The 27722-nt window shown below is 47.4% G+C and overlaps 1 protein-coding gene across 9 annotated transcripts in view; it reads left to right on the top strand.

The window, feature by feature from the left end:
• The window catches only part of PTPN13 (protein tyrosine phosphatase non-receptor type 13), a 1045801-nt gene that overhangs the window by 592948 nt on the left and 425131 nt on the right, over positions 1-27722 (top strand). For all 9 annotated transcript variants that reach the window (XM_069236135.1, XM_069236143.1, XM_069236122.1 and 6 more), the window contains exon 21: positions 23342-23431. In XM_069236135.1, coding sequence (XP_069092236.1) covers positions 23342-23431 — 90 coding nt within the window. The remainder of the gene's footprint in view (positions 1-23341; positions 23432-27722) is intronic.

Here is a 27722-nt window from a genome sequence, read left to right as displayed (position 1 = left end):
CATTCCCGTTCCAGAGGAGGTGCGCTTCGGTGCTTCACATTTTTGGGGGGAGGGGGGGCAGCGGATGATCTTCTGTGGCGGGGGAGGGGGCCCCCCCGATTTGTTGCCAATGACCAGCAATCTCAGGCTCCGGGTTACAGGCCCAGTCGACTCCCTCTTATTGGTGTGCGTTAGTGTCTCTTGGGGCCCAGAGGGCGCGGAATCCTTGCATGCGCCCCTCTATGCTTCCTACCTGGAGTCGCTTTGCCTGAATCAGTGCATCTGCGCTCGGGCCTGCGGCCCCCGGCCCGCCGATCCATGACGCCGGCCCGCCCCGGAGCCATCCATCCCCGGTGCCGCTGGTCGCGCCTGCAGTCCCCCGTGATGGGTGGTGTGTCGCCCTCGGCGCTGCTCCGGCAGCCCCGGTCGGCCTCCTCCGGTCGGGGCCCGTACGCTGTTCACCCGGCTATCTCGGCCGTAGGGCGAATCTCACCTCGGCACGGTCCGGCCCTCCAATCGGCGCCGCCCACCAGCGGCAGCAGGCACTCCCGTGCCCCGGATTTTTGAGGCACCGGGGATCAGGGGGCCACCAACACACCCCTCGAGTCCCGGTTGGGACAAACAGGATCGATTATGGCAGTGGATTTAGGCGGATGACGGAGGGGTCCGGAGCACTCTTAGAGTGCGACCGCCATCTTGACGCCCGTGGCCACGCCCGTGAGATTCCATTCTTAACATGGAAAGTTGCCTTCCTAGTAGCCATTACTTCATTGAGAAGAGTTAGTGAAATACAAGCATTCACTCTCGGAGAACCTTTTTTCCAAGTACACAAACATAAAGTTGTTCTTGAAACAAATCTCAAATTTCTGCCAAAAGTGGTATCAACTTTTCACATAAACCAAACAGTGGAATTTCCAGTCTTCATTCCACAGCCAGATTCAATTGCAGAAAGAGCCCTTCATACTCTTGACCTCAAAAGAGCTATAATGTACTATGTAGATAGAACCAAAGAATTCAGAAAAACAAAACAGCTTTTCGATGCCTTTCAACAGCCACATAAAGGGAATCCTATCTCTAAACAAGAGTTAGCAAGATGGATTGTTAAATGTATACAAACATGTTCTATTAAGACGAAAAGATGACTTTTAATCCCACCTAATGCACATTCCACTAGAAAGAAAGGTGCATCTATCACATTCTTAGGAAACATACCAATGGCAGACATATGTAAAGCTGCCACATGGTCTGCTCCACATACATTTACAAAGCATTATTGTTTGAATGTATTTTCAAAGCAACAGGCCAATGTTGGTCAAGCTGTCTTGAGAACATTATTTCAAACAACTCCAACTTCCTACAGGCTAGCCACCGCAATGTTTGGAGAGAGTAACTGCTTTGTAGTCTATGCATAACATGTGTATCTGCAGCTACACATGCCATAGAACGGAAAAAGTCACTTACCCCAGTGTACATCTGTTAATGGCTTGTAGTGCTCCAGATTCACGTGCACCCTCCCTCCTCCCCGGAAGCCTGTAGTCATTTCAGTTTTTTCTCTTTTGTACATATGTAGATACATTTACATTTGCATAGACATATATTTTTACTTTCTTTTTCTTTACAACATTTATATTCTTGCACTCTATCGCTCCTTCCTACACTCCTTTGTGGGAAAACAATCTAACAATGGAGTCGATGCCCATGCGCAGTATGACCGAGAGGAGGAGTCACTCGATCCCATGACACCGAAAAGACTTCTTTGAAGAAAAACAACTTGTAACACTCCGAGCCCAACACTAGATGGCGGAATAATGCATACTATGTAAATCTGCAGCACTGCATGCCACGAACAGATGTGCACTGGGTAAGTGACATTTTCTATATAACCACATGTGCGGCTGTAGATACACATGCTGTGTATCCATCTAGTGTTAAGTTCGGAGTGTTGCAATTTGTTTTTTTTCGAAGAATCTTTTCGAGTCACAAGATCAAGTGACTCTTGCGCTCTGTGATACTGCGCATGTCCATTGAGTCCTTTGTTAGATTGTTTTCTCTCCACTGTCGGGTTCGGACGTGTTTTCCTCTCACTCTGGTATTCCTCGGCTAGGTCTTTTGCAAACTCTTCTTTTCCATCTTTCTTTCAACAATGGTATTGTATTTCGATCACGTTTTCACAATCTAACGCACTTGATCTGAATTTCTGCATCGGTTTACTGCCCTTCGGGGTGCCAATGCCCATTTCGGCCTACTTCCCTGCGTCGTGTCAGAATATGTAGGGGTTATAGAACGGACTCCATTTTATTTTTGCCCTCAATGCCCTTCCAAATTCCCACCCACCGACTAACTCCTGGCATGTAACTTGTGTTTGCCCTCGGAACATAAAGAGGAGAACTGCAATGCCTATCGGTCATTTTGATTCAAAAAGACCCTCCTGGAACGACGAGCGAGTCGGTTGGAGATGGAATCGAAGACACCGGGCAACACTCCAGATGTTATCGGAGAAGAAGCACAGGAGATCGAACATGAAGTGGCCTTTTCCAACAAGAATTCGGAGTCCGATGTTGATTCTGACATTGAAAGTCAGCCTCTCACCTCAGCACAAGCCGTGAGTACATGAGCCACGATCTCCCATATAAAGACTCTTAAAAAAAAAAAAACATACAAACAGGTTATTGGTCCACCACTGTCATCTAGTCATGGTCAGATCCAAAAGTTACATTCGGATGCCCCGTCTTCCGGCTCGGCACTGCAAATTGCCAAGACCAAGCTGCCTTTGGCATCGACCCTCGGTTCGACAGCATCCCACACAGGCTTGGGATCGAGTCGACTCTTTGAACTGAATGTTTTGGCTCCGAAAAAGAAATCTTCCACACCTGTTTCGGAGCCGTCATCTTATACTCGACATAAGGCTTCAACGCCGAAAACTTCAGAACCGAAGATGCTGTTTTCCAACGACTCCACTCATTCATTGGAGGCAGCTTTAACAGTGCAGCCAATTCTTGAAATTCTGGACGTTTTTTCAGCACCAGCTCCACATACAGAAAGGAACAGGGAAAATAATTGCTTCTCCCCTGTCCCAATCAAGAGGAGACTTACTTTTCAAGAGACATTGGACACTGCTCCTCCTCCTAAAAAGGTCTCCAAGGACAAGGCCCCAGTGCAACCTCAGCCTTCTCCACCTCACTCTCCTATACTTCTTCTTACACCTCCACCACCTCCACAATCTCCTCAACCTGTTGTTGAGCTGCAGTTTTCTCCACAGGGCTCACCACAACCTCTGCTTAAGGCGAAATTTCACATGATTTTGACCCACCGGATCCATATGATCTAGATCCCATACTACCCAATGACCCTGACTTTTACCCGGCGCGCCCTTCATCTCCTGAAGATGCAACTTAGTATCAACAAATCCTTGCACAAGCAGCTGCATATGATAATGTACAACTGCATACAAACCCTATTGAAGAGTATTTTCTCTTCGTTACACTCACCATCACACACAAAGAAAGTCAGATCTTGCCCATGTTTCCAGGTATGCTTGGACATGCCACAGATATTTGTAAAGAACGTTAGGTCCAGAGTTATTACCCCAAGGGCCAACAAAAAATACAAGGCAGCACCATTTGACCCTGTGTCTATTAGATCAGAAATATCTCCCGACTGTTGTTGTCAGCACAGCACAGAAATGTGCCAACAGCCAGTCAACAGAAGATGCTCCTCCCCTAATAAGGAGAGCAAAAAACTTGATGCAGCATGAAAAAGAGTGGTTGCACAAGCCGGCAATCATCAGCGTATTGCCAATTCACAGGCACTTTTGGCAAGAAAAGACAGGACTCACTAGGAGGAGATGGAGGATCTTCTCCAATACCTTGTGGAGGAACTTTGGAGAAGGGGACAGGAAATAGTTTCAGAAGGCCAAACTATTACCAATAACTCGATTAGGTGTGCCAGTGATGCAACTGATACTGCAGCACATGGTATTAATACCAGTGCAATTATAAGGAGGCATGCTTGACTCAGATGCTCAGGCTTCGCATGCAGTTCTCAACATGCCTTTTGACAGAGAACAACTGTTTGGCCCAGAGATTGACACCACCATAGAAAAGCTCAAAAAGAATTCCAATACAGAAAAAGCTATGGGGACCCTCCTTACCACCCCACATTGGGGTACATTTTGCCAGCCTATTTAGGGGAGGCTTCAAAACATCATCTGCTGAGCCTTCCCCCTCCAAACCAAACCAGACACACACTTCTATTATAGAGGCTCCTATGGAGGCCCCTACAGAGGTGCAAACAATAGAGGTAGGGCTAAGGGGTCCACCTCTAGAGGTTCTGCCTCAAATACATGCCAGTGACTGCTTACACCTTCCATCAATTCATACTTCTCCTGTAGGGGGAAGATTACTCAATTGATATCCCAAATGGTTTAATATCACCACAGATTAATGGGTTCTAGAAATTATTCTACATGGTTACTGTCAAGAACTCATCTCCCCTCTACCAAATATCCCCCTTCACACTCACAAACTTTCACATGCCCATCTTACTCTTTTTTAAAAGAAGCGGTACAATCCCTTCTTCTCAAAGGGGCTATTGAGCTGGTTCCCATATCACAGCAAGGGTTAGGATTATATTCCCTATATTTCCTTATTTGAAAAAAAGATGGGTCACTAAGACCCATTCTAGATTTCAGACCTCTCAATCTATACATTCTCTTACAGCATTTCCAGATGGTCACTCTCCAAGATGTCATTCCCCTATTACAGCAAGGCGACTTCATGACAGCTTTAGATCTAAAAGACGCATACTTTCCCATTCCCATTCATCCAGCACATCGCAAATACCTAAGGTTTGTCATGGCGGGAAAATACTATCAATTCAAGGTTTTACCATCTGGGGTAGCAACAACTCCCAGGCTATTCACAAATTTATAACACATCCACGTCTTCCCTTACCTGGGCGACTGGCTCATGAAAGCTAGTACCACCCAACAACGTCAGTGTCATACTGGGTACGGAGTAGATCTTCTCCACACCTTGGAATTCTCAATCAACTTTCTCAAATCCCACCTGCAGCCTTTACAGGTACAGCCCTATCTGGGAGCAGTCCTCAGTGCTCACTCAGGGTTGTCATATCCAAGCCCAGCTTGAATTTAAGCTTTCCAAACTCTTCTTTGTCAATTACAAGAAAGCCACACTTACCCAGTAAGAACAGTGATGCAGCTACCAGGGATGATGGCTTCTTGCAATGCCATTGTTCCTCATGCCAGACTACACATGCGTCTCTTGCAGCAGTGTCCATCTCATCAGTGGTCTCAGTCACAGGGTCATCTCCAGGATCTAATGTTGTTAGACCTCCAGACTCACCGCTCTCTGCAATGGTGGAATCCCACCAACCTTTCCTAGGGCGGCCTCTTGAAGACCCTGTGCCTTAAGCCACTCTGACTACTGGTCCATCACATACAGGTTGGGGAGCTCATCTCAACAACCCCACAATACAAGGCATATGGTATTCCATTCAACAAACTTCTCACATCAACTGCTTGGAGTTACAAGCAGCCCTTCTATCACTCAAAGCCTTTCTGCCACAACTCTCCCACAAAGTGGTTCTAGTTCGTACAGACAGCATGACAGCCATGTATTATCTACAGAAAAACTAGAGGGGACACAGTTGTCTCAATTGTACCTTCTTGCTCAGACAATTTGTAAATGGGTAATTCACCACCACATTCACTTACTGGCAGAATATCTCCCAAGAGTGGAGAAACGGTTTGCAGACCTCCTCAGCAGGATATGGTAGCAAGTCCACAAATGGGACCTTCACCCATAAGTACTTCACCAAAACTTTAAACGGTGGGGAACACCCCAAATAGACCTCTTCTCCACTGCAGATAATTCATAATGCCAAAGCTTGGAATCCAGATACCCACACCCTCAGTCCTAGGGCAATGCTGTATGGATGAATTGGTCAGGGATATTTGCTTACGCTTTTCTACCTCTCCCACTTATTCCATGTCTAGTTCGTGAAATGAGACAAGCATCACTCACCATGATCCTTGTAGCTTCCACATGGGCACGTCAACCTTGGTTCACAACACTATTTGATCTGTCTACAGTGCCTCGCGAGAAACTCCCCAGCAACCCCAGACCTTCTGACTCAAAGGCGAGGTCGAATCAGACATCGAGACCCCAAAACACTCAATCTGGCGATATTGCTCCTGAAGTCTTAGAATTTGGTTATTTGATTCCCCCTCAGAATGTATGGAAATTCGTAAAGATGCACGTAAACCTACAAACCTAGTTCTTAGGACAAACCCTAAATTCCTTCCAAAAGTAGTTTCATCATTTCACATTAATCAGCCGGGTTACCTGCCTTCTTCCCCCCAGACAAGCCTCATTTGCAGAGCGACCACTTCACACACTAGATGTTAAAAGGACTCTTATGAATTACATTGGTAGGACTAAAAATTTTAGGAAATCTAAACAGCTATTTGTAGAATTTTCTGTGCCTCATAAAGGCAATCCAATTTCCAAACATGGCATAACCTGCTACTTGGTCTGCACCGCATACATTTACAAAACACTACTGTGTAGATATTTTAGCACAACAACAGTGTAATGTGGGCCAAGCATTACCCAGGACAATTTTTCAAACTACTCCAACTCCTACAGGGTAGCCACCGCCTGTTTGGAGGGGACTGCTTTACAGTCTGTGCAATGCAAGTGCATCTGTAGCCACACATGCCATCGAACGTAAAATGTTACTTACCCAGTAGATATCTGTTCGTGGCATGTAGTGCTGTAGATTCACATGTGCCGTCCCTCCTCCCCAGAAGCCTGTGGCCGTTTAGTAACATTCTTATGGAAATATTGGATATATTTATATACACTTGTAGGAAGTTGGCTCTGTATGTGCTATTTCAAAGTAAGGAATAGCATGCACAGAGTCCAAGGGTTCCCCTTAGAGGTAAAATAGTGGTAAAAATAGATAATACTAATGCTCTATTTTGTGGTAGTGTGGTCGAGCAGTAGGCTTATCCAAGGAGTAGTGTTAAGCATTTGTTGTACATACACATAGACAATAAATGAGGTACACACACTCAGAGACAAATCCAGCCAATAGGTTTTTATATAGAAAAATATCTTTTCTTAGTTTATTTTAAGAACCACAGGTTCAAATTTAACATGTAATATCTTGTTCGAAAGGTATTGCAGGTAAGTACTTTAGGAACTTCAAATCATCAAAATTGCATGTATACTTTTCAAGTTATTGTCAAATAGCTGTTTCAAAAGTGGACACTTAGTGCAATTTTCACAGTTCCTGGGGGAGGTAAGTTTTTGTTAGTTTTACCAGGTAAGTAGGACACTTACAGGGTTCAGTTCTTGGTCCAAGGTAGCCCACCGTTGGGGGTTCAGAGCAACCCCAAAGTCACCACACCAGCAGCTCAGGGCCGGTCAGGTGCAGAGTTCAAAGTGGTGCCCAAAACACATAGGCTAGAATGGAGAGAAGGGGGTGCCCCGGTTCCGATCTGCTTGCAGGTAAGTACCCGCGTCTTCGGAGGGCAGACCAGAGGGGTTTTGTAGGGCACCGGGGGGGACACAAGTTGACACAGAAATTTCACCCTCAGCAGCGCGGGGGCGGCCGGGTGCAGTGTAGAAACAAGCGTCGGGTTTGTAATGGAAGTCAATGGGAGATCTAGGGATCTCTTCAGCGCTGCAGGCAGGCAAGGGGGGGATTCCTCGGGGAAACCTCCACTTGGGCGAGGGAGAGGGACTCCTGGGGGTCACTCCTCCAGTGAAAGTCCGGTCCTTCAGGTCCTGGGGGCTGCGGGTGCAGGGTCTCTCCCAGGCGTCGGGACTTTAGGTTCAAAGAGTCGCGGTCAGGGGAAGCCTCGGGATTCCCTCTGCAGGCGGCGCTGTGGGGGCTCAGGGGGGACAGGTTTTGGTACTCACAGTATCAGAGTAGTCCTGGGGTCCCTCCTGAGGTGTTGGATCGCCACCAGCCGAGTCGGGGTCGCCGGGTGCAGTGTGGCAAGTCTCACGCTTCTTGCGGGGAGCTTGCAGGGTTCTTTAAAGCTGCTGGAAACAAAGTTGCAGCTTTTCTTTGGAGCAGGTCCGCTGTCCTCGGGAGTTTCTTGTCTTTTCGAAGCAGGGGCAGTCCTCAGAGGATGTCGAGGTCGCTGGTCCCTTTGGAAGGCGTCGCTGGAGCAGGATCTTTGGAAGGCAGGAGACAGGCCGGTGAGTTTCTGGAGCCAAGGCAGTTGTCGTCTTCTGGTCTTCCGCTGCAGGGGTTTTCAGCTAGGCAGTCCTTCTTCTTGTAGTTGCAGGAATCTAATTTTCTAGGGTTCAGGGTAGCCCTTAAATACTAAATTTAAGGGCGTGTTTAGGTCTGGGGGGTTAGTAGCCAATGGCTACTAGCCCTGAGGGTGGGTACACCCTCTTTGTGCCTCCTCCCAAGGGGAGGGGGTCACAATCCTAACCCTATTGGGGGAATCCTCCATCTGCAAGATGGAGGATTTCTAAAAGTTAGAGTCACCTCAGCTCAGGACACCTTAGGGGCTGTCCTGACTGGCCAGTGACTCCTCCTTGTTATTCTCATTATTTTCTCCGGCCTTGCCGCCAAAAGTGGGGCCTGGCCGGAGGGGGCGGGCAACTCCACTAGCTGGAGTGTCCTGCTGGGTTGGCACAAAGGAGGTGAGCCTTTGAGGCTCACCGCCAGGTGTGACAATTCCTGCCTGGGAGAGGTGTTAGCATCTCCACCCAGTGCAGGCTTTGTTACTGGCCTCAGAGTGACAAAGGCACTCTCCCCATGGGGCCAGCAACATGTCTCGGTTTGTGGCAGGCTGCTAAAACTAGTCAGCCTACACAGATAGTCGGTTAAGTTTCAGGGGGCACCTCTAAGGTGCCCTCTGTGGTGTATTTTACAATAAAATGTACACTGGCATCAGTGTGCATTTATTGTGCTGAGAAGTTTGATACCAAACTTCCCAGTTTTCAGTGTAGCCATTATGGTGCTGTGGAGTTCGTGTTTGACATACTCCCAGACCATATACTCTTATGGCTACCCTGCACTTACAATGTCTAAGGTTTTATTTAGACACTGTAGGGGTACCATGCTCATGCACTGGTACCCTCACCTATGGTATAGTGCACCCTGCCTTAGGGCTGTAAGGCCTGCTAGAGGGGTGTCTTACCTATACTGCATAGGCAGTGAGAGGCTGGCATGGCACCCTGAGGGGAGTGCCATGTCGACTTACTCGTTTTGTCCTCACTAGCACACACAAGCTGGCAAGCAGTGTGTCTGTGCAGAGTGAGAGGTCTCCAGGGTGGCATAAGACATGCTGCAGCCCTTAGAGACCTTCCTTGGCATCAGGGCCCTTGGTACTAGAAGTACCAGTTACAAGGGACTTATCTGGATGCCAGGGTCTGCCAATTGTGGATACAAAAGTACAGGTTAGGGAAAGAACACTGGTGCTGGGGCCTGGTTAGCAGGCCTCAGCACACTTTCAATTGTAAACATAGCATCAGCAAAGGCAAAAAGTCAGGGGGCAACCATGCCAAGGAGGCATTTCCTTACACAACCCCCCCCCAAACGAAAGAGGATGAGACTAACCTTTCCCAAGAGAGTCTTCATTTTCTAAGTGGAAGAACCTGGAAAGGCCATCTGCATTGGCATGGGCAGTCCCAGGTCTGTGTTCCACTATAAAGTCCATTCCCTGTAGGGAGATGGACCACCTCAACAGTTTAGGATTTTCACCTTTCATTTGCATCAGCCATTTGAGAGGTCTGTGGTCAGTTTGAACTAGGAAGTGAGTCCCAAAGAGGTATGGTCTCAGCTTCTTCAGGGACCAAACCACAGCAAAGGCCTCCCTCTCAATGGCACTCCAACGCTGCTCCCTGGGGAGTAACCTCCTGCTAATGAAAGCAACAGGTTGGTCAAGGCCATCATCATTGGTTTGGGACAAAACTGCCCCTATCCCATGTTCAGAGGCATCAGTCTGCACAATGAACTGCTTAGAATAATCTGGAGCTTTGAGAACTGGTGCTGAGCACATTGCCTGTTTCAGGGTGTCAAAGGCCTGTTGGCATTCCACAGTCCAGTTTACTTTCTTGGGCATTTTCTTGGAGGTGAGTTCAGTGAGGGCTGTCACAATGGATCCATATCCCTTCACAAACCTCCTGTAATACCCAGTCAAGCCAAGGAATGCCCTGACTTGAGTCTGGGTTTTTGGAGCTACCCAGTCCAGAATAGTCTGGATCTTGGGTTGGAGTGGCTGAACTTGGCCTCCACCTACAAGGTGTCCCAAGTAAACCACAGTTCCCTGCCCTATCTGGCATTTGGATGCCTTGATAGAGAGGCCTGCAGATTGCAGAGCCTTCAAAACCTTCCTCAGGTGGACCAGGTGATCCTGCCAGGTGGAGCTAAAGACAGCAATATCATCAAGATAAGCTGTGCTAAAGGACTCCAAGCCAGCAAGGACTTGATTCACCAACCTTTGGAAGGTGGCAGGGGCATTCTTTAAACCAAAGGGCATAACAGTAAACTGATAATGCCCATCAGGTGTGGAGAATGCTGTCTTTTCTTTTGCTCCAGGTGCCATTTTTATTTGCCAGTACCCTGCTGTCAAGTCAAAGGTACTTAGAAATTTGGCAGCACCTAATTTATCAATGAGCTCATCAGCTCTTGGAATTGGATGAGCATCTGTCTTGGTGACAGAATTGAGCCCTCTGTAGTCCACACAAAACCTCATCTCTTTCTTTCCATCTGTGGTGTGAGGTTTGGGGACTAAGACCACTGGGCTAGCCCAGGGGCTGTCAGAGCGCTCAATGACTCCCAATTCCAGCATCTTGTGGACTTCCACCTTGATGCTTTCCTTAACATGGTCAGACTGTCTAAAGATTTTGTTCTTGACAGGCATGCTGTCTCCTGTGTCCACCTCATGGGTACACAGGTGTGTCTGACCAGGGGTTAAGGAGAAGAGTTCAGGAAACTGTTGTAGGACTCTCCTACAATCAGCTTGCTGTTGGCCAGAGAGGGTGTCTGAGTAGATCACTCCATCTACTGTACCATCTTTTGGGTCTGATGACAGAAGATCAGGGAGAGGTTCACTCTCTGCCTCCTGATCCTCATCTGTTACCATCAACAGATTGACATCAGCCCTGTCGTGGAAGAGCTTAAGGCGGTTTACATGGATCACCCTCTTGGGGCTCCTGCTTGTGCCCAGGTCCACCAAGTAGGTGACCTGACTCTTCCTCTCTAGTACTGGGTAAGGGCCACTCCATTTGTCCTGGAGTGCCCTGGGAGCCACAGGCTCCAGAACCCAGACTTTCTGCCCTGGTTGGAACTCAACCAGTGCAGCCTTTTGGTCATACCAAAACTTCTGGAGCTGTTGGCTGGCCTCAAGGTTTTTGGTTGCCTTTTCCATGTACTCTGCCATTCTAGAGCGAAGGCCAAGTACATAGTCCACTATGTCCTGTTTAGGCTCATGGAGAGGTCTCTCCCAGCCTTCTTTAACAAGGGCAAGTGGTCCCCTTACAGGATGACCAAACAGAAGTTCAAAGGGTGAGAACCCTACTCCCTTCTGTGGTACCTCCCTGTAAGCGAAAAGCAGACATGGCAGGAGGACATCCCATCTCCTTTTGAGTTTTTCTGGGAGCCCCATGATCATGCCTTTTAATGTCTTGTTGAATCTCTCAACCAAGCCATTAGTTTGTGGATGGTATGGTGTAGTGAATTTATAAGTCACTCCACACTCATTCCACATGTGCTTTAGGTATGCTGACATGAAGTTGGTACCTCTGTCAGACACCACCTCCTTAGGGAAACCCACTCTGGTAAAGATACCAATGAGGGCCTTGGCTACTGCAGGGGCAGTAGTCGACCTAAGGGGAATAGCTTCAGGATACCTGGTAGCATGATCCACTACTACCAGGATATACATATTTCCTGAGGCTGTGGGAGGTTCCAGTGGACCAACTATGTCCACACCCACTCTTTCAAAGGGCACCCCCACCACTGGAAGTGGAATGAGGGGGGCCTTTGGATGCCCACCTGTCTTACCACTGGCTTGACAGGTGGGGCAGGAGAGGCAAAACTCCTTAACCATGTTGGACATATTGGGCCAGTAGAAGTGGTTGACTAACCTCTCCCACGTCTTGGTTTGTCCCAAATGTCCAGCAAGGGGAATGTCATGGGCCAATGTTAGGATGAACTCTCTGAACAGCTGAGGCACTACCACTCTCCTAGTGGCACCAGGTTTGGGGTCTCTGGCCTCAGTGTACAGGAGCCCATCTTCCCAATAGACCCTATGTGTTCCATTTTTCTTGCCTTTGGACTCTTCAGCAGCTTGCTGCCTAAGGCCTTCAAGAGAGGGACAGGTTTCTTGTCCCTTACACAGCTCTTCCCTTGAGGGTCCCCCTGGGCCTAAGAGCTCAACCTGGTAAGGTTCAAGCTCCAAAGGCTCAGTTCCCTCAGAGGGCAGAACATCTTCCTGAGAAGAGAGGTTCCCTTTCTTTTGCTGTGTTGCAGTTGGTTTCCCAACTGACTTTCCTTTCCTCTTGGTAGGCTGGGCCATTCTTCCAGACTCCAGCTCTACTTGTTCACCCTGTGCCTTGCATTGTGCTCTTGTTTTCACACACACCAGTTCAGGGATACCCAGCATTGCTGCATGGGTTTTTAGTTCTACCTCAGCCCATGCTGAGGACTCCAGGTCATTTCCAAGCAGACAGTCCACTGGGATATTTGAGGAGACCACCACCTGTTTCAGGCCATTGACCCCTCCCCATTCTAAAGTAACCATTGCCATGGGATGTACTTTTCTCTGATTGTCAGCGTTGGTGACTGTGTAAGTTTTTCCAGTCAGGTATTGGCCAGGGGAAACCAGTTTCTCTGTCACCATGGTGACACTGGCACCTGTATCCCTCAGGCCCTCTATTCTAGTCCCATTAATTAAGAGTTGCTGTCTGTATTTTTGCATGTTAGGCGGCCAGACAGCTAGTGTGGCTAAATCCACCCCACCCTCAGAAACTAGAGTAGCTTCAGTGTGGACCCTGATTTGCTCTGGGCACACTGTTGATCCCACTTGGAGACTAGCCATACCAGTGTTACCTGGATGGGAGTTTGGAGTGGAACCTTTCTTGGGACAGGCCTTGTCTCCAGTTTGGTGTCCATGCTGTTTACAGCTATGACACCAGGCCTTTTTGGGATCAAAGTTTTTACCCTTGTACCCATTGTTTTGTGAAGAGGCTCTGGGCCCACCCTCCTGTGCAGGTTTTTGGGGGCCTGTAGAAGACTCTTTACTATTTTTAGTTTTGGTTGTCTCATCACCCTTCTGCTGGGGAGTCTTTGTGACCCCTTTCTTTTGGTCACCCCCTGTTGAAGTCTTGGACACCCTTGTCTTGACCCAATGGTCCGCCTTCTTTCCCAATTCTTGGGGAGAAATTGGTCCTAGGTCTACCAGATGCTGATGCAGTTTATCATTGAAACAATTACTTAACAGGTGTTCTTTCACAAATAAATTGTACAGCCCATCATAATTACTTACACCACTGCCTTGAATCCAACCATCTAGTGTTTTCACTGAGTAGTCAACAAAGTCAACCCAGGTCTGGCTCGAGGATTTTTGAGCCCCCCTGAACCTAATCCTGTACTCCTCAGTGGAGAATCCAAAGCCCTCAATCAGGGTACCCTTCATGAGGTCATAAGATTCTGCATCTTGTCCAGAGAGTGTGAGGAGTCTATCCCTACACTTTCCTGTGAACATTTCCCAAAGGAGAGCACCCCAGTGAGATCTGTTCACTTTTCTGGTTACACAAGCCCTCTCAAAAGCTGTGAACCATTTGGTGATGTCATCACCATCTTCATATTTAGTTACAATCCCTTTGGGGATTTTCAACATGTCAGGAGAATCTCTGACCCTATTTATGTTGCTGCCACCATTGATGGGTCCTAGGCCCATCTCTTGTCTTTCCCTCTCTATGGCTAGGATCTGTCTTTCCAAAGCCAATCTTTTGGCCATCCTGGCTAACTGGATGTCCTCTTCACTGGGGCTATCCTCAGTGATTTCAGAGGTGTTGGTCTCTCCTGTGAGGGAACCAGCATCTCTGACTATTATTTTAGGAGTCAGGGTTTGAGGGACCCTGTTCTCCCTAGATAGGACTGGTAGGGGGGAATTGTCCTCCAAGTCACTATCCTCTTCCTCTGAGTTGCCACCCTCAGAGGGGTTGGCCTTTTCAAACTCTGCCAAAAGCTCCTGGAGCTGTATTTTGGTAGGTTTGGGGCCCATTGTTATTTTCTTTAGTTTACAGAGTGACCTTAGCTCTCTCATCTGTAGATGGAGGTAAGGTGTGGTGTCGAGTTCCACCACATTCACATCTGTGCTAGACATTTTGCTTCTAAAAGTTGGGATACTTTTTAAGAATCTACAACTAGTTCTAGGTTCTAATTCAAACTTTTACAAACTTTTAAACTCTAAAAGAAATGCTAAACAGGATCTAACACAAGGCCCTAGCAGGTCTTTTAAGAATTTAGAAAACTTTTCAAATTGCAAAAATCAATTTCTAATGACAATTTTGGAATTTGTCGTGTGATCAGGTATTGGCTGAGTAGTCCAGCAAATGCAAAGTCTTGTACCCCACCGCTGATCCACCAATGTAGGAAGTTGGCTCTGTATGTGCTATTTCAAAGTAAGGAATAGCATGCACAGAGTCCAAGGGTTCCCCTTAGAGGTAAAATAGTGGTAAAAATAGATAATACTAATGCTCTATTTTGTGGTAGTGTGGTCGAGCAGTAGGCTTATCCAAGGAGTAGTGTTAAGCATTTGTTGTACATACACATAGACAATAAATGAGGTACACACACTCAGAGACAAATCCAGCCAATAGGTTTTTATATAGAAAAATATCTTTTCTTAGTTTATTTTAAGAACCACAGGTTCAAATTTAACATGTAATATCTTGTTCGAAAGGTATTGCAGGTAAGTACTTTAGGAACTTCAAATCATCAAAATTGCATGTATACTTTTCAAGTTATTGTCAAATAGCTGTTTCAAAAGTGGACACTTAGTGCAATTTTCACAGTTCCTGGGGGAGGTAAGTTTTTGTTAGTTTTACCAGGTAAGTAGGACACTTACAGGGTTCAGTTCTTGGTCCAAGGTAGCCCACCGTTGGGGGTTCAGAGCAACCCCAAAGTCACCACACCAGCAGCTCAGGGCCGGTCAGGTGCAGAGTTCAAAGTGGTGCCCAAAACACATAGGCTAGAATGGAGAGAAGGGGGTGCCCCGGTTCCGATCTGCTTGCAGGTAAGTACCCGCGTCTTCGGAGGGCAGACCAGAGGGGTTTTGTAGGGCACCGGGGGGGACACAAGTTGACACAGAAATTTCACCCTCAGCAGCGCGGGGGCGGCCGGGTGCAGTGTAGAAACAAGCGTCGGGTTTGTAATGGAAGTCAATGGGAGATCTAGGGATCTCTTCAGCGCTGCAGGCAGGCAAGGGGGGGATTCCTCGGGGAAACCTCCACTTGGGCGAGGGAGAGGGACTCCTGGGGGTCACTCCTCCAGTGAAAGTCCGGTCCTTCAGGTCCTGGGGGCTGCGGGTGCAGGGTCTCTCCCAGGCGTCGGGACTTTAGGTTCAAAGAGTCGCGGTCAGGGGAAGCCTCGGGATTCCCTCTGCAGGCGGCGCTGTGGGGGCTCAGGGGGGACAGGTTTTGGTACTCACAGTATCAGAGTAGTCCTGGGGTCCCTCCTGAGGTGTTGGATCGCCACCAGCCGAGTCGGGGTCGCCGGGTGCAGTGTGGCAAGTCTCACGCTTCTTGCGGGGAGCTTGCAGGGTTCTTTAAAGCTGCTGGAAACAAAGTTGCAGCTTTTCTTTGGAGCAGGTCCGCTGTCCTCGGGAGTTTCTTGTCTTTTCGAAGCAGGGGCAGTCCTCAGAGGATGTCGAGGTCGCTGGTCCCTTTGGAAGGCGTCGCTGGAGCAGGATCTTTGGAAGGCAGGAGACAGGCCGGTGAGTTTCTGGAGCCAAGGCAGTTGTCGTCTTCTGGTCTTCCGCTGCAGGGGTTTTCAGCTAGGCAGTCCTTCTTCTTGTAGTTGCAGGAATCTAATTTTCTAGGGTTCAGGGTAGCCCTTAAATACTAAATTTAAGGGCGTGTTTAGGTCTGGGGGGTTAGTAGCCAATGGCTACTAGCCCTGAGGGTGGGTACACCCTCTTTGTGCCTCCTCCCAAGGGGAGGGGGTCACAATCCTAACCCTATTGGGGGAATCCTCCATCTGCAAGATGGAGGATTTCTAAAAGTTAGAGTCACCTCAGCTCAGGACACCTTAGGGGCTGTCCTGACTGGCCAGTGACTCCTCCTTGTTATTCTCATTATTTTCTCCGGCCTTGCCGCCAAAAGTGGGGCCTGGCCGGAGGGGGCGGGCAACTCCACTAGCTGGAGTGTCCTGCTGGGTTGGCACAAAGGAGGTGAGCCTTTGAGGCTCACCGCCAGGTGTGACAATTCCTGCCTGGGAGAGGTGTTAGCATCTCCACCCAGTGCAGGCTTTGTTACTGGCCTCAGAGTGACAAAGGCACTCTCCCCATGGGGCCAGCAACATGTCTCGGTTTGTGGCAGGCTGCTAAAACTAGTCAGCCTACACAGATAGTCGGTTAAGTTTCAGGGGGCACCTCTAAGGTGCCCTCTGTGGTGTATTTTACAATAAAATGTACACTGGCATCAGTGTGCATTTATTGTGCTGAGAAGTTTGATACCAAACTTCCCAGTTTTCAGTGTAGCCATTATGGTGCTGTGGAGTTCGTGTTTGACATACTCCCAGACCATATACTCTTATGGCTACCCTGCACTTACAATGTCTAAGGTTTTATTTAGACACTGTAGGGGTACCATGCTCATGCACTGGTACCCTCACCTATGGTATAGTGCACCCTGCCTTAGGGCTGTAAGGCCTGCTAGAGGGGTGTCTTACCTATACTGCATAGGCAGTGAGAGGCTGGCATGGCACCCTGAGGGGAGTGCCATGTCGACTTACTCGTTTTGTCCTCACTAGCACACACAAGCTGGCAAGCAGTGTGTCTGTGCAGAGTGAGAGGTCTCCAGGGTGGCATAAGACATGCTGCAGCCCTTAGAGACCTTCCTTGGCATCAGGGCCCTTGGTACTAGAAGTACCAGTTACAAGGGACTTATCTGGATGCCAGGGTCTGCCAATTGTGGATACAAAAGTACAGGTTAGGGAAAGAACACTGGTGCTGGGGCCTGGTTAGCAGGCCTCAGCACACTTTCAATTGTAAACATAGCATCAGCAAAGGCAAAAAGTCAGGGGGCAACCATGCCAAGGAGGCATTTCCTTACAACACTGCATCAACATCTCTTTACTTTACTTTATATATATACTCACCCGCCTGCTGAAAACAATCTAACAAAGGACTTGCTCGATGCCCATGCGCAATGTCACCGAGATGGGGAGTCACTCGATCTCGTGGCTCGAAAAGATTCTTTGAATAAAAATAACTTGCAACACCATGAGCCCAACACTAGATGCCGGATTTATGCAAAGCATGTGATTCTGCAGCGCTACATTCCACGAACACATGTCTACTGGGTAAGTAATATTATATATAAATATATGTTCGATGGCATGTGTAGCTGCAGATACACATTCTGTGCACTGTTCCTGCCATCTAGTGTTGGGCTCGGAGTCTTACAAGTTGTTTTTCTTCGAAGAAGTCTTTTCGAGTCACGGGACCGAGTGACTCCTCCCTTTCGGCTCCATTGCGCATGGGCATCAACTCCATCTTAGATTGTTTTCTTTCCGCCATCGGGTTCGGACGTGTTCCTCTTCGCTCCGTTATTCAAATCGGAAAAAGACCAAAAAACCTCGAAAAGCGTCGGTATTGTTTGCGATCGGGAAACATCGACACAGACTGGACACAGCTTCGGTGGCCCTTCGGGGCTGCCGCGCCCAGCCGGGGCCTGGTCGGCCCGACCATAGACATCGTCGAAGACTAATGGACCGGGCTTCTTTCCGTTTCTGCCCACAGTGCCATGCTAACTATCCCTATACAGACCAACATCGGGTCTGTAATCTGTGTTTGTCACCGGAGCACAGGGAAGATACTTGCGAGGCCTGCATGTCCTTTCGATCGAAAAATACCTTGAGGGATCGGAGGGCGAGACGGATGCAAATGGCTTTGAAAAGTTCAGAACACCTCGACGTCGAAGAACAGGAGATGGCTATCTGCATCCAAGGATCGAACGTGGACGATTCCGACAGAGACCGACCACCTACAGCAGGCCAACACGTGAGTACGTCTGCTCTGACCCAAGCCCACAGCCAGCCTAAGAAACATAAGGCCTCGGAGACGCCACTGCCTGAAGGCCATGGCTCGACCCATAAAAAACAAAGCGGTGACCAAGCAACACCTTTGGCACTGAAAAAGGCCAAAATTGTGCCAAAGTCTTCGGACTCGAGCCGAGAACCCGTCAGCGAAAAAACTCTGCACGAATTGTCGAGTCAACAAAGCCTCGAAAGAGCTTTTTCGGAACCAAGGCCTTCCATCAGCATGGGCATTTTGGTGCCGAAAAAACAGGCTTCGGAGCCAAAAAAAGCCTCGTACACAGAGGAACATGGGCTCTCTAAGCAACTAAAAGAGAGGCATAGATTTGAGGAGGAACTTCAAATGGAGGAGTTTGATCAAACGCAAACTAGGACACAGATCCATAAGGATACTGGGAAGATCCAAACTGCTCCTCCTCTTAAATTCAAAACTGGCTTTCCACGAACAATCAGAGACTGAACAGCCAAAAGCTAAAGTGACCAGGGAGAAATCGCCAACTCGCCATTTTTCGCCAGAAATTTCTCCTCAACATTCACCACAAAGGACAGTGTCGCCTACTGCCATGCCCACTGCACAGTCACCCACACACACTGTGCAGTCGCAAGACAATGTAGACCCTTGGGACCTCTACGATCCCCCTGTGTCAGACAATAGCCCTGAGTGCTATCCTTCAAAACCTTCTCCACCTCTTACACCCAAGTCTTGGCTAGGGCTGCTGCGTTTCATAATGTAAGCATGCACTCAGCCATTAGAGGACGATTTCCTCTTTAATACCTTGGCCTCCACGCATGCATCCTACCAAAGCCTGCCTATGCTCCCAGGCATGCTAAAACGCGCTCAACAAGTCTTTCAAGAGCCTGTAAAAGGGAGAGCCATCACACCGTGTAAAACGCGCTCAACAAGTCTTTCAAGAGCCTGTAAAAGGGAGAGCCATCACACCGCGGGTGGAAAAGAAGTACAAGCCACCACCGTCGGAACCAGTGTTCATCACACAGCAGCTGCCCCCGGAGCGTGTAGTGGTTGGAGCTGCAAGGAACTGAGCCAACTCAATCATCGGGAGATGCACCACCTCCAGATAAGGAGAGTCGGAAGTTCGCAGCAGGAGAGAGGGTAGCGTCACAGGCTGCTAATCAGTGGCGCATTGCAAATTCTCAAGCCCTCCTCGCACGTTATGACCGAGCTCATTGGGATGAGATGAGTGATCTCATCCAACATCTCCCCAAGGAATATCAAAAACGGGCTCAGCAAGTGGTAGAAGAGGGACAGGCAATATCGAACAATCAAATTCGTTCAGCATTAGATTCCACAGACACTCCCGCAAGAACTGTGAACACGGCAGTCACAATTAGACGACACGCTTGGCTAAGATCCTCAGGGTTCAAACCAGAGATACAACAGGGAGTACTTAACATACCATTTAATCATGCCATTGAACGGAAAATGACACTTACCCAGTGTACATCTGTTAGTGGCATGTTCCGCTGCAGATTCACATGCGCCCTCCCACCTCCCCGGGAGCCTGAAGCCGTTTAAGTTGTAATTTAAAAATTGTATATATATGTAAATAAATATTCCTTTAGCACAAACTATGTACATACATATCTATTCCATTGCATGGACATCTCTACTATTCTCATTCTACCACTCCTACCTCACTGTATGCGGGAAAACAATCTAAGATGGAATCGATGCCCATGCGCAATGGAGCCGAAAGGGATGAGTCACTCGATCGCGTGACTCGAAAAGACTTCTTTGAAGAAAAACAACTTGTAACACTCCGAGCCCAACACTAGATGGCAGGAACAATGCACAGCATGTGAATCTGCAGCGGAACATGCCACGAACAGATGTACACTGGGTAAGTGACATGTTCCATATATATATATATATAAATACATATATATATATATAAATACATATATATATATTTTTTTTCTTTTAATGTTGCTGGAGGGCTGCTGCACTTCTTGCTGCCCCCCACAACATTAAAATGTCCATTCTAGGATCACCACCAGGATCCCAAAAATCTAAGTACCAAGCCCTTGCAGGGCATTATGGGGGAGATCCATGCCACAGCAGTGAATAATAAATGAGTGTCTCCTGCGCTCATTTATTATTATTTTATTAAATATATTTTTTGTCGTGCCTACCAGGGACACCAATATCTTGAAATTTTGTTGCCCCAGGACCCTGGAGTCGGAAACACTTTTTCCTTTTAAAGAATTAAAATTATAATTAACAAAAATGTTACCTGTGGCTCCCTGCAAGGCAGGAACCGGCAATATTATATTTGTTATTCTTTTTTTAAACTGTGGTGCCCCAGTGCCCACCTGTGGCACAATACAGCATCTTTTATGCTTGGGCCTGTGGGGAAACTTCAAGGCACCCACCAGCCCTGCCTATCCTCCCGCTCCCCAGGTGCAGTGGGAGGTGGTAATGCTCCCTCCCAGGTGGAGCAACTTCTCTTACTGCTTCTTCCGGTCAAGAGCTATTCTTTGTTTCCCTGCCATTGAGAGCACATATAGGGAGAAACATTTGTACTACCCCCTTGGCGGGAGCAGCATTCTGCTGCCACCAGGTGAGAACACAGAAGACTTCTCTGCCCGCCCTCTAGCGGACAGGAAAAGACTGTGTCCCAGGATATGTGGTTCCTAAAACCCCATGATTGAGCCGGCCCAGGGAATGGGGCCCTCAGTGCCATAGTATTGCTCAGGGAAATGATCCCTCAGGGCCATAGTATTGCTCAGGGAAATGAGCCCCTGCTCTCAATTTAATGCACAGCCCATGGGATGGGGACCCTGGGGCCTTAATGAGGCTTAGGGAGGGGGGGCTGCATGCACCTCTCCCCATAGGTTCTTACTTGGCCCCAGGAGATATGTGGTCCCTGGAGCTTGGAAATGGCCTTGGGGGAGTGCCACACACCCTTCCTTTTTTTTATGAATTGGCCTGAGTAGATGGGGTCCCCTAGGCCTGGAAATGGCCCTTTGAGGGGCCACATGCCTCCTACTTTTGAAAATATGCTGTACCAACCCCAGGTCCTGACCAACCCCACAGGCTTTTTTTTCAAATGTTAACGTGGATCCTTGCAGTAAAATAAAAAAAATAATAGTTTTTGGACTCCCTGGGAGAGCCTGTTGGTCTGGGACCCTTCCACCAGACCCAGTGTGGTAGGGTAATCCCTACTTTACCCCCTTATGTATTCTTTTTAAAACTTTTTTCAGGACAGCAGCCTGAGTCCCCGAGTCCTAAAATGTCTGCCTTCACATCTTTGATGTGGTGGTAGCCATTCCGATTTTATCTCTATCTTTTGGCTCCGTGGATTCTTTTTTACATGAAATACTTATAATTTTGTAACCTTAACCTATTCAATCATTCTGAACGGAATTACACCATAGCTCAAAAAGCACACTTTTTGGACCAAGATCTTGCCTGCTGGCAAATTCAGTGTAATTCTGTTCAGCTGTTTTGGCTGCAGGTATGTCTAATTTTTTCCTTTGCAAAAATTAATGGGGAAAATGAGTCGTTTTGTTTTAGAAAGTTTTATGAAGATTCGTCAAAGTTATAAGCAAACCCAAAAATGCTTCTCCTGTGGAAACGTTCTCCTAACTATAGCTACTCAGTGGCAACCACCACTGGCGGGGGAGGGTATGTATATATATATATATATATCATTGAAAATAAATGGTACAACACCACGTTATTATTTAGAGCAAATGAACTTATAAACATATTCATTACTGCAGTGCAATGGTCACATTGCAGTTTATTACCACAGTAGAGGGAACATGACTTGAGCAAAAAGCTGTTTACTATCTTCCTACTTTACACATTACAATTCTAATGGTCACGAGGTGTCTTCAATATGATTTTATCTCACTGTATAGCTTTACCTCCTTGCATCCTGCTTTTTGGTTAGTTATCTTATTTTAAAATAAAGAAACATGAACAAATGCCCTGACTTAACCCATGTATCAAATGCACAGAATGTAATAACCAAATACTGTTGTTATTTTGGGGGAGGGGGTGTCCGTGTAGAGTAATACTTTACTGAAGGTTTTAGCAGAATTCTTGGCGGAGTTGGCGGGACTGGGGCAGTCTTTCAACTATGGAACACCTAACAATATAAATCAGAGGGGAAAACTGTTATGCATCCTTAAAGTGGCGGCAGACCCGTTACCGGCAAGATCTAAATTAGACCCTTAGTGACAAATGAGATGGACCACACAGGTTGTTGTATTCTTTCTAACAAGAAGAATGCTAAAATGCTTTGAAGATTTACAACTCTTAGTTATTGCTTTCCATATTGGTTTCACAAAAATCTTTTAAACCTATAAGCAGAAGGGCTAGGCTCATTAACGCTTCAGGATGGCCAGATCCCATTCAGATTTTCAGTCTAAACACTAACTACATTAAAGAGAGCCATTTACATACTTATGGGCTTATTCACAAAGGCCTTTTTGGAGTACTTAAGCTAATACTCCCTTAGTATTCTTTTACATACGCTTGCATCCCTTTGTGAATTGACCCCAAAACTTCTAAAATGGCAAATAAATTAGATTATTCAGAGAATCTTGTACAGTTAGTACAAATAGAAAGGTCTGTGATCTCTTTGCACATTTACAAGTAGGCAGTTGGACCTTAAGGAGCCAATTCACAAAAACATGTAAGAGTACATAAGAGTCCTCCAGTAGTACCACTTCTTGTATTCAAATGTGATTTTGTTTATTGGCCCCACATTATAACCATTTGTGGAAAACCTGAAAATCTTCCTACCCTTCTTTCCCTTCTCTACACATCTCAGTGTGAAGAGATTCGCGGTTACAGAGCAAGTAATAAATAATTTTTAACAACATGGTGTGTTGTTAGACACATTTAGAATAGAAGACTTTTATTACAAGCCAGTGAGATTGATCAACATCATTCTGTTACACATACCAAAAATTAGTAGGTCACAGCACAATTTTTGCTTTTGAATATCTCTCAGCTTCATGATTTTGTTCTGTAGAAATCAGATGTTTTAAATGAATGTTCTCTCTTCCGCAGAACCAAGGCAGAATAAACTGAGAACATCCTCCTCTTCTGAAAGGGAAATTACCTTGGTGAAGCTGAAGAAAGACCCTAAGTATGGACTTGGTGAGTCACATCACAGAGATGAAAAGCATTTGATATCTATTCAAAGAATAGAATTGTCAGAAGGCCTATATTTTGTCTCCGATATAGTGTTGGTATTCTTTGTTTCCACTGTAATGCCGTTAGTTGTGTTTGTTTTATGAACTGATTTAGTGCCATGTTCTGGCAAAAATGTGTGGAGCTCAACAATTAGTGGCAGTTACTTCAGTACTAAAATCTAGTACTAAGAATCATCAGTATGGTCAGTACTGAGTCAAGGTAGAGCACTGGGGTTCGGACGGCCAGCCCATCAACTAAGACACAGCCTTCAAGGCCTCCACTGCCTTCCGTCTCTGGTTCGTGTCAACCGAAGGCTTCAGTGCTGACAGTGCTCCCACTCTCAGGAGTCGACCCAACCTTGCCTTAGAACCCAAAAATTCTTCATTAACCTTCAGTCCCCTCTAGCACCAGCCCCAAAGTCAGCACACTAGGCTTCATCTGCACCGAAGACACCATCAGTGTCAGACACCATCCACACCAGGCTCATCCTCCAGCAGCTCCAAGAGGAGTTGGATGCAAGACAAAAGCATCTGCTTATACATCCTCAGACTGGAAAGGTCTCCACAAAGCTGCCTCCGAGCCCTAAAGAAACGTCCCATTGGAATAGAAAATTGACTTTTGAGGAATTGGTGGCTTTGGAGCCTCCTCCAACTTCTAAGCACACGATGCGCAAGGACGGGGACACCAGTCCCTCCCATATGTACCTCCTCATCCTCCTCCAATCTTCCTCCTTCACTGCCACTACCTCCTCCACCACCATCACATACACAATCACCTCTACCTTCACTAGCATTTTCCCATCACTCCTCTCATGTGGAAGGTAACCCTTTCCACTCTACTGGCTGTTATGATGGACTGTTCAATCCAGTGTCCCATGGAAAGGCAATGATGATGACCCCCTGAGAGCGCCTGCCATGGATCATTATCCAGTCAAGGTATTACCCCAGAAGATATAATTGTGTACCATGAGGTGATACAGAGGGGCAGGCATGTTTCAGAAGATGGACATGCTTGTCCTCCACAAGGAAAATGACTTCTTGGTAAAGACTGTCCAAGTCCCAAAGAAAAGTACAGTTCCTCCCCATGTTGAAGGGTATAAATCGGCCAAACACACCTTCAAGGAATCGGTCAAGGCAAGAATGGTAACTGCCCGGGTGGAGAAAATAATATAGGCCCTCACCCAATGGCTCACCTTAAATCACTGATTAAGTCCCTTCTGATTCCCTTGTGGTCCATAACTCTGGTGATCCTCTCCCACTGGACAAGGAGAGAAAGAAGCTAGACACTGCTGGGAAAAGGGTAGTGGTAGGGACTGCTCCCACTGGAGTATAGTCTTTTTTGCTTTCTCTCACAGCACAGTGCCATGAAATGCAGGAGCTTATTATGCACCTTCCTGATGAGTACAAGAAAAGGGGAGGAATAGGTGGCAGAGGAAAAAAAATCTCTGTCACTATCTGTTGCTCCCTAGATATGTCTGACTTTGAATCCCAGGTGGTTAACGATTGTGTCTTTATTAGACTCCATGCATGGCTCTGCGTCTCTGATTTTGAACCAAGGTCCCACATCTGTCCTACCTACCCTTCTTTGTTGAACACAGCTTCAGACTGCAGGTTCACTAAATGCTGGAAAAATGAAATAAGTGCACAAACACTGCCAAAGTCATGGGGGCCCTCCTGACCTCAACACCTAGGGGCCGCTTCTGGAGATGTGTAGGGTCGTCTCCAAGGCCACCTTCCAAGACCCTAATCTGTACTACTAGAGGCAACTGCAGACCTTCCTCAGCAGACATCACTAGGTATGGAATGGGTGCCTACAGAGCAAAAACACCCGGGGCAGGGCAAGGAAGGTTCCGGTAAAGGGTCCTCTGCCTCCAATCACACATCACCAGTCAGAAGCAGGCTGCAGGATTTCCTTCCTCACTGGCGGGAAATCACATAGAACAAGTGGTCTACCAGTGCTACTGCATGTAACTCCTCACACTTCATCACAACACCCCAAACACCCAACCCCTAGGCACATTCTCAGCAGGGAACATCCCAGCCTTCTGGAGCAAGAGGTCCAAGTGCTTCTTCAAAAAAGGAACAATAGAAACACTCCCCTCTCCTTCCAGTACAGCCTGGGTGTTTAGTCTTTACTTCCTCGTTCCCATACTGCACCTTAGGCCCCTCAAACTAAGATCTCAATATAGTGAGCTGCAGGATGTCACCCTGTATGTCAACAAGGCGAGTACATGGTGGTATTAATCCTCCCGAGCACCTATTTACACATCCCCATTCATCCTGCCCACTGATGCTACCTGCACTTTGTGGTAAATGGGTCATCATTACCAGGCCAAAGTACTTCTGTTCGGTGTCACCAAGCCCAAGTGTTTTCACCAAGTGCCTGGCAGTGGTTGATGCCCTCTTAAGGTGGGAGACCTTCATGACTTTCCATAATCGAGCAAGCCAGCAACAGTACCTAGCACACCTGGATGACCAGCTCTCTTCTTCTCCCTTCTCCACAGCCTTACATTCAACATACATGCCACCAAATGCCCCCTACAACCTCTCCCAATCCTGACCTCCTTAGGAGTGGTTCTGAATTCGCTTACAGGCAAGGCCTACCCCAGCCCGCTAAAGGTTTCAGCATTTTAGCAACTCATACCTCTTTTTCAGCCATATAGTCATCTCATTGACAGCACTGTAATATGCCTTCTTTCCTAGGCATGAGGTAATGCTATTGTGACCCAAACCCAGCTACACATGGGTCTGCTGCAGCATCCCTCTCTGCACAGTGGTCACAGCTGAAGGCTCAGATGGAGGATTTAGTGTTGCTAAAGGGCAGCACGCATCGCTCCCTACAGTGGTGGAACAGCAACAATCTGTTGCAGGACAGTCCTTTTCTAGACCCCATTCCTCAAATCTCCATTACCACAGTGTTCTCAAGCTGGTTGAGAGGCTCATCGAAATCAGACCAGCGTATAGGGATAGCACAACTAGGCCAGCACATCAACTACCTCGGGCTGTTGGCGATTCATCTCGCTCTTAAAGCCTTCCTTCCACCCACTCGAGGCAAGGTAGTCCTAGTAAGGATGGACAACATGACTGCCAAGTATGGCCTTCAAAAACTGGGCGACACTCGCTCTCTCTCCCTCACCTTGTTCAAACCATCGGGCATTGGGTGCTGTCTCACCTCACCATCTTGATGGCAGAGTTCCTCCGTGGCATGTATAATGATCTGGCGAATCAGCTCAGCATGACACATCAACAAGTCCACAAAATTGAACCCCATCCAATATTTGCAACCCTGGGGAACTCCACAAATCGACCTCTTTACCACCGCAAGAACGTAAAAAAGCTCAAGCTTCACTTACAACTACTCGCACCCACAATTCATGGGCAGCTCACTGTGGGTGAACTTGTTAGGGATCTTTTTGCATGCCTTTCTGCCAGTCCTGCTCTTTCCTTTGTGATGTGAAAGATGTGACAAACTTCTCAAAACCTCATCCTCTAAGCCCCCACCTGGGCCAGGCATCTCTTTGAGATGTTAATCAGTCCCTACAAGAAGTTCCCCAACAGCCAGGGCTGCCTTACCAGGAGCCAAGGTCAGATCACACACCCAGAACCCAAACAGCTCAAAAAGGTTTTGTTACCTATGTCTCCTAAAGTAGTTCATGGACAACTTACAAGAACCCCCAAACAACCTAATGTGCCTGCCATGCAGCAAAGTGGAAAAGAATTGTTTACTACTGCATTGCCAAACACCTGGACCCCCTAAAACTTGCATTCGAGGATATCATCTGCTAATTGATCCATCTTCACAAGTCAGGCGTAGTCTACACCACAATACCTCTCTACCTAGTAGCCATAGCAGCTTACATGCAAAACAAGGGACATTCCACCCTCTTCTGCATACTCACAGTTAAAACCTTCATGGAAGGTCCCAAAAGAGTAATTCCTCCCAGGGTGCCCCTGCCCCAGTGTGTAAGCACAACATAAATCTCAGCAGACTTATGGTCACCCTTTTGAGCCCTTACACTCTTACCCTCTCAAATACCTCTCCTAGAAAGTGGCCTTTCTTGTTGCAATCACTTCTCTTAAATGCATTAGTGCATTGCAAGTCCTCACGCTACAGGAACCCTTCACTCAGGTTCACAAAAACAGGGCAGTATTCCTTAGAACCAACCATAAGCTCCTCCCTAAGGTGGTTTCCCCTTTTCACCTTAACCAAAGAATAGAGCACCCGGTCTTCCTTCCTCAACCAGACTCAGTAGCAG

This window comes from Pleurodeles waltl, chromosome 1_2, assembly GCF_031143425.1.
Source record: "Pleurodeles waltl isolate 20211129_DDA chromosome 1_2, aPleWal1.hap1.20221129, whole genome shotgun sequence".
In the NCBI taxonomy this organism is placed as follows: domain Eukaryota; kingdom Metazoa; phylum Chordata; class Amphibia; order Caudata; family Salamandridae; genus Pleurodeles; species Pleurodeles waltl.
The sequence above is the reverse complement of the archived record's forward strand: the minus strand, read 5'-3'. Positions and strand labels throughout refer to the sequence as shown.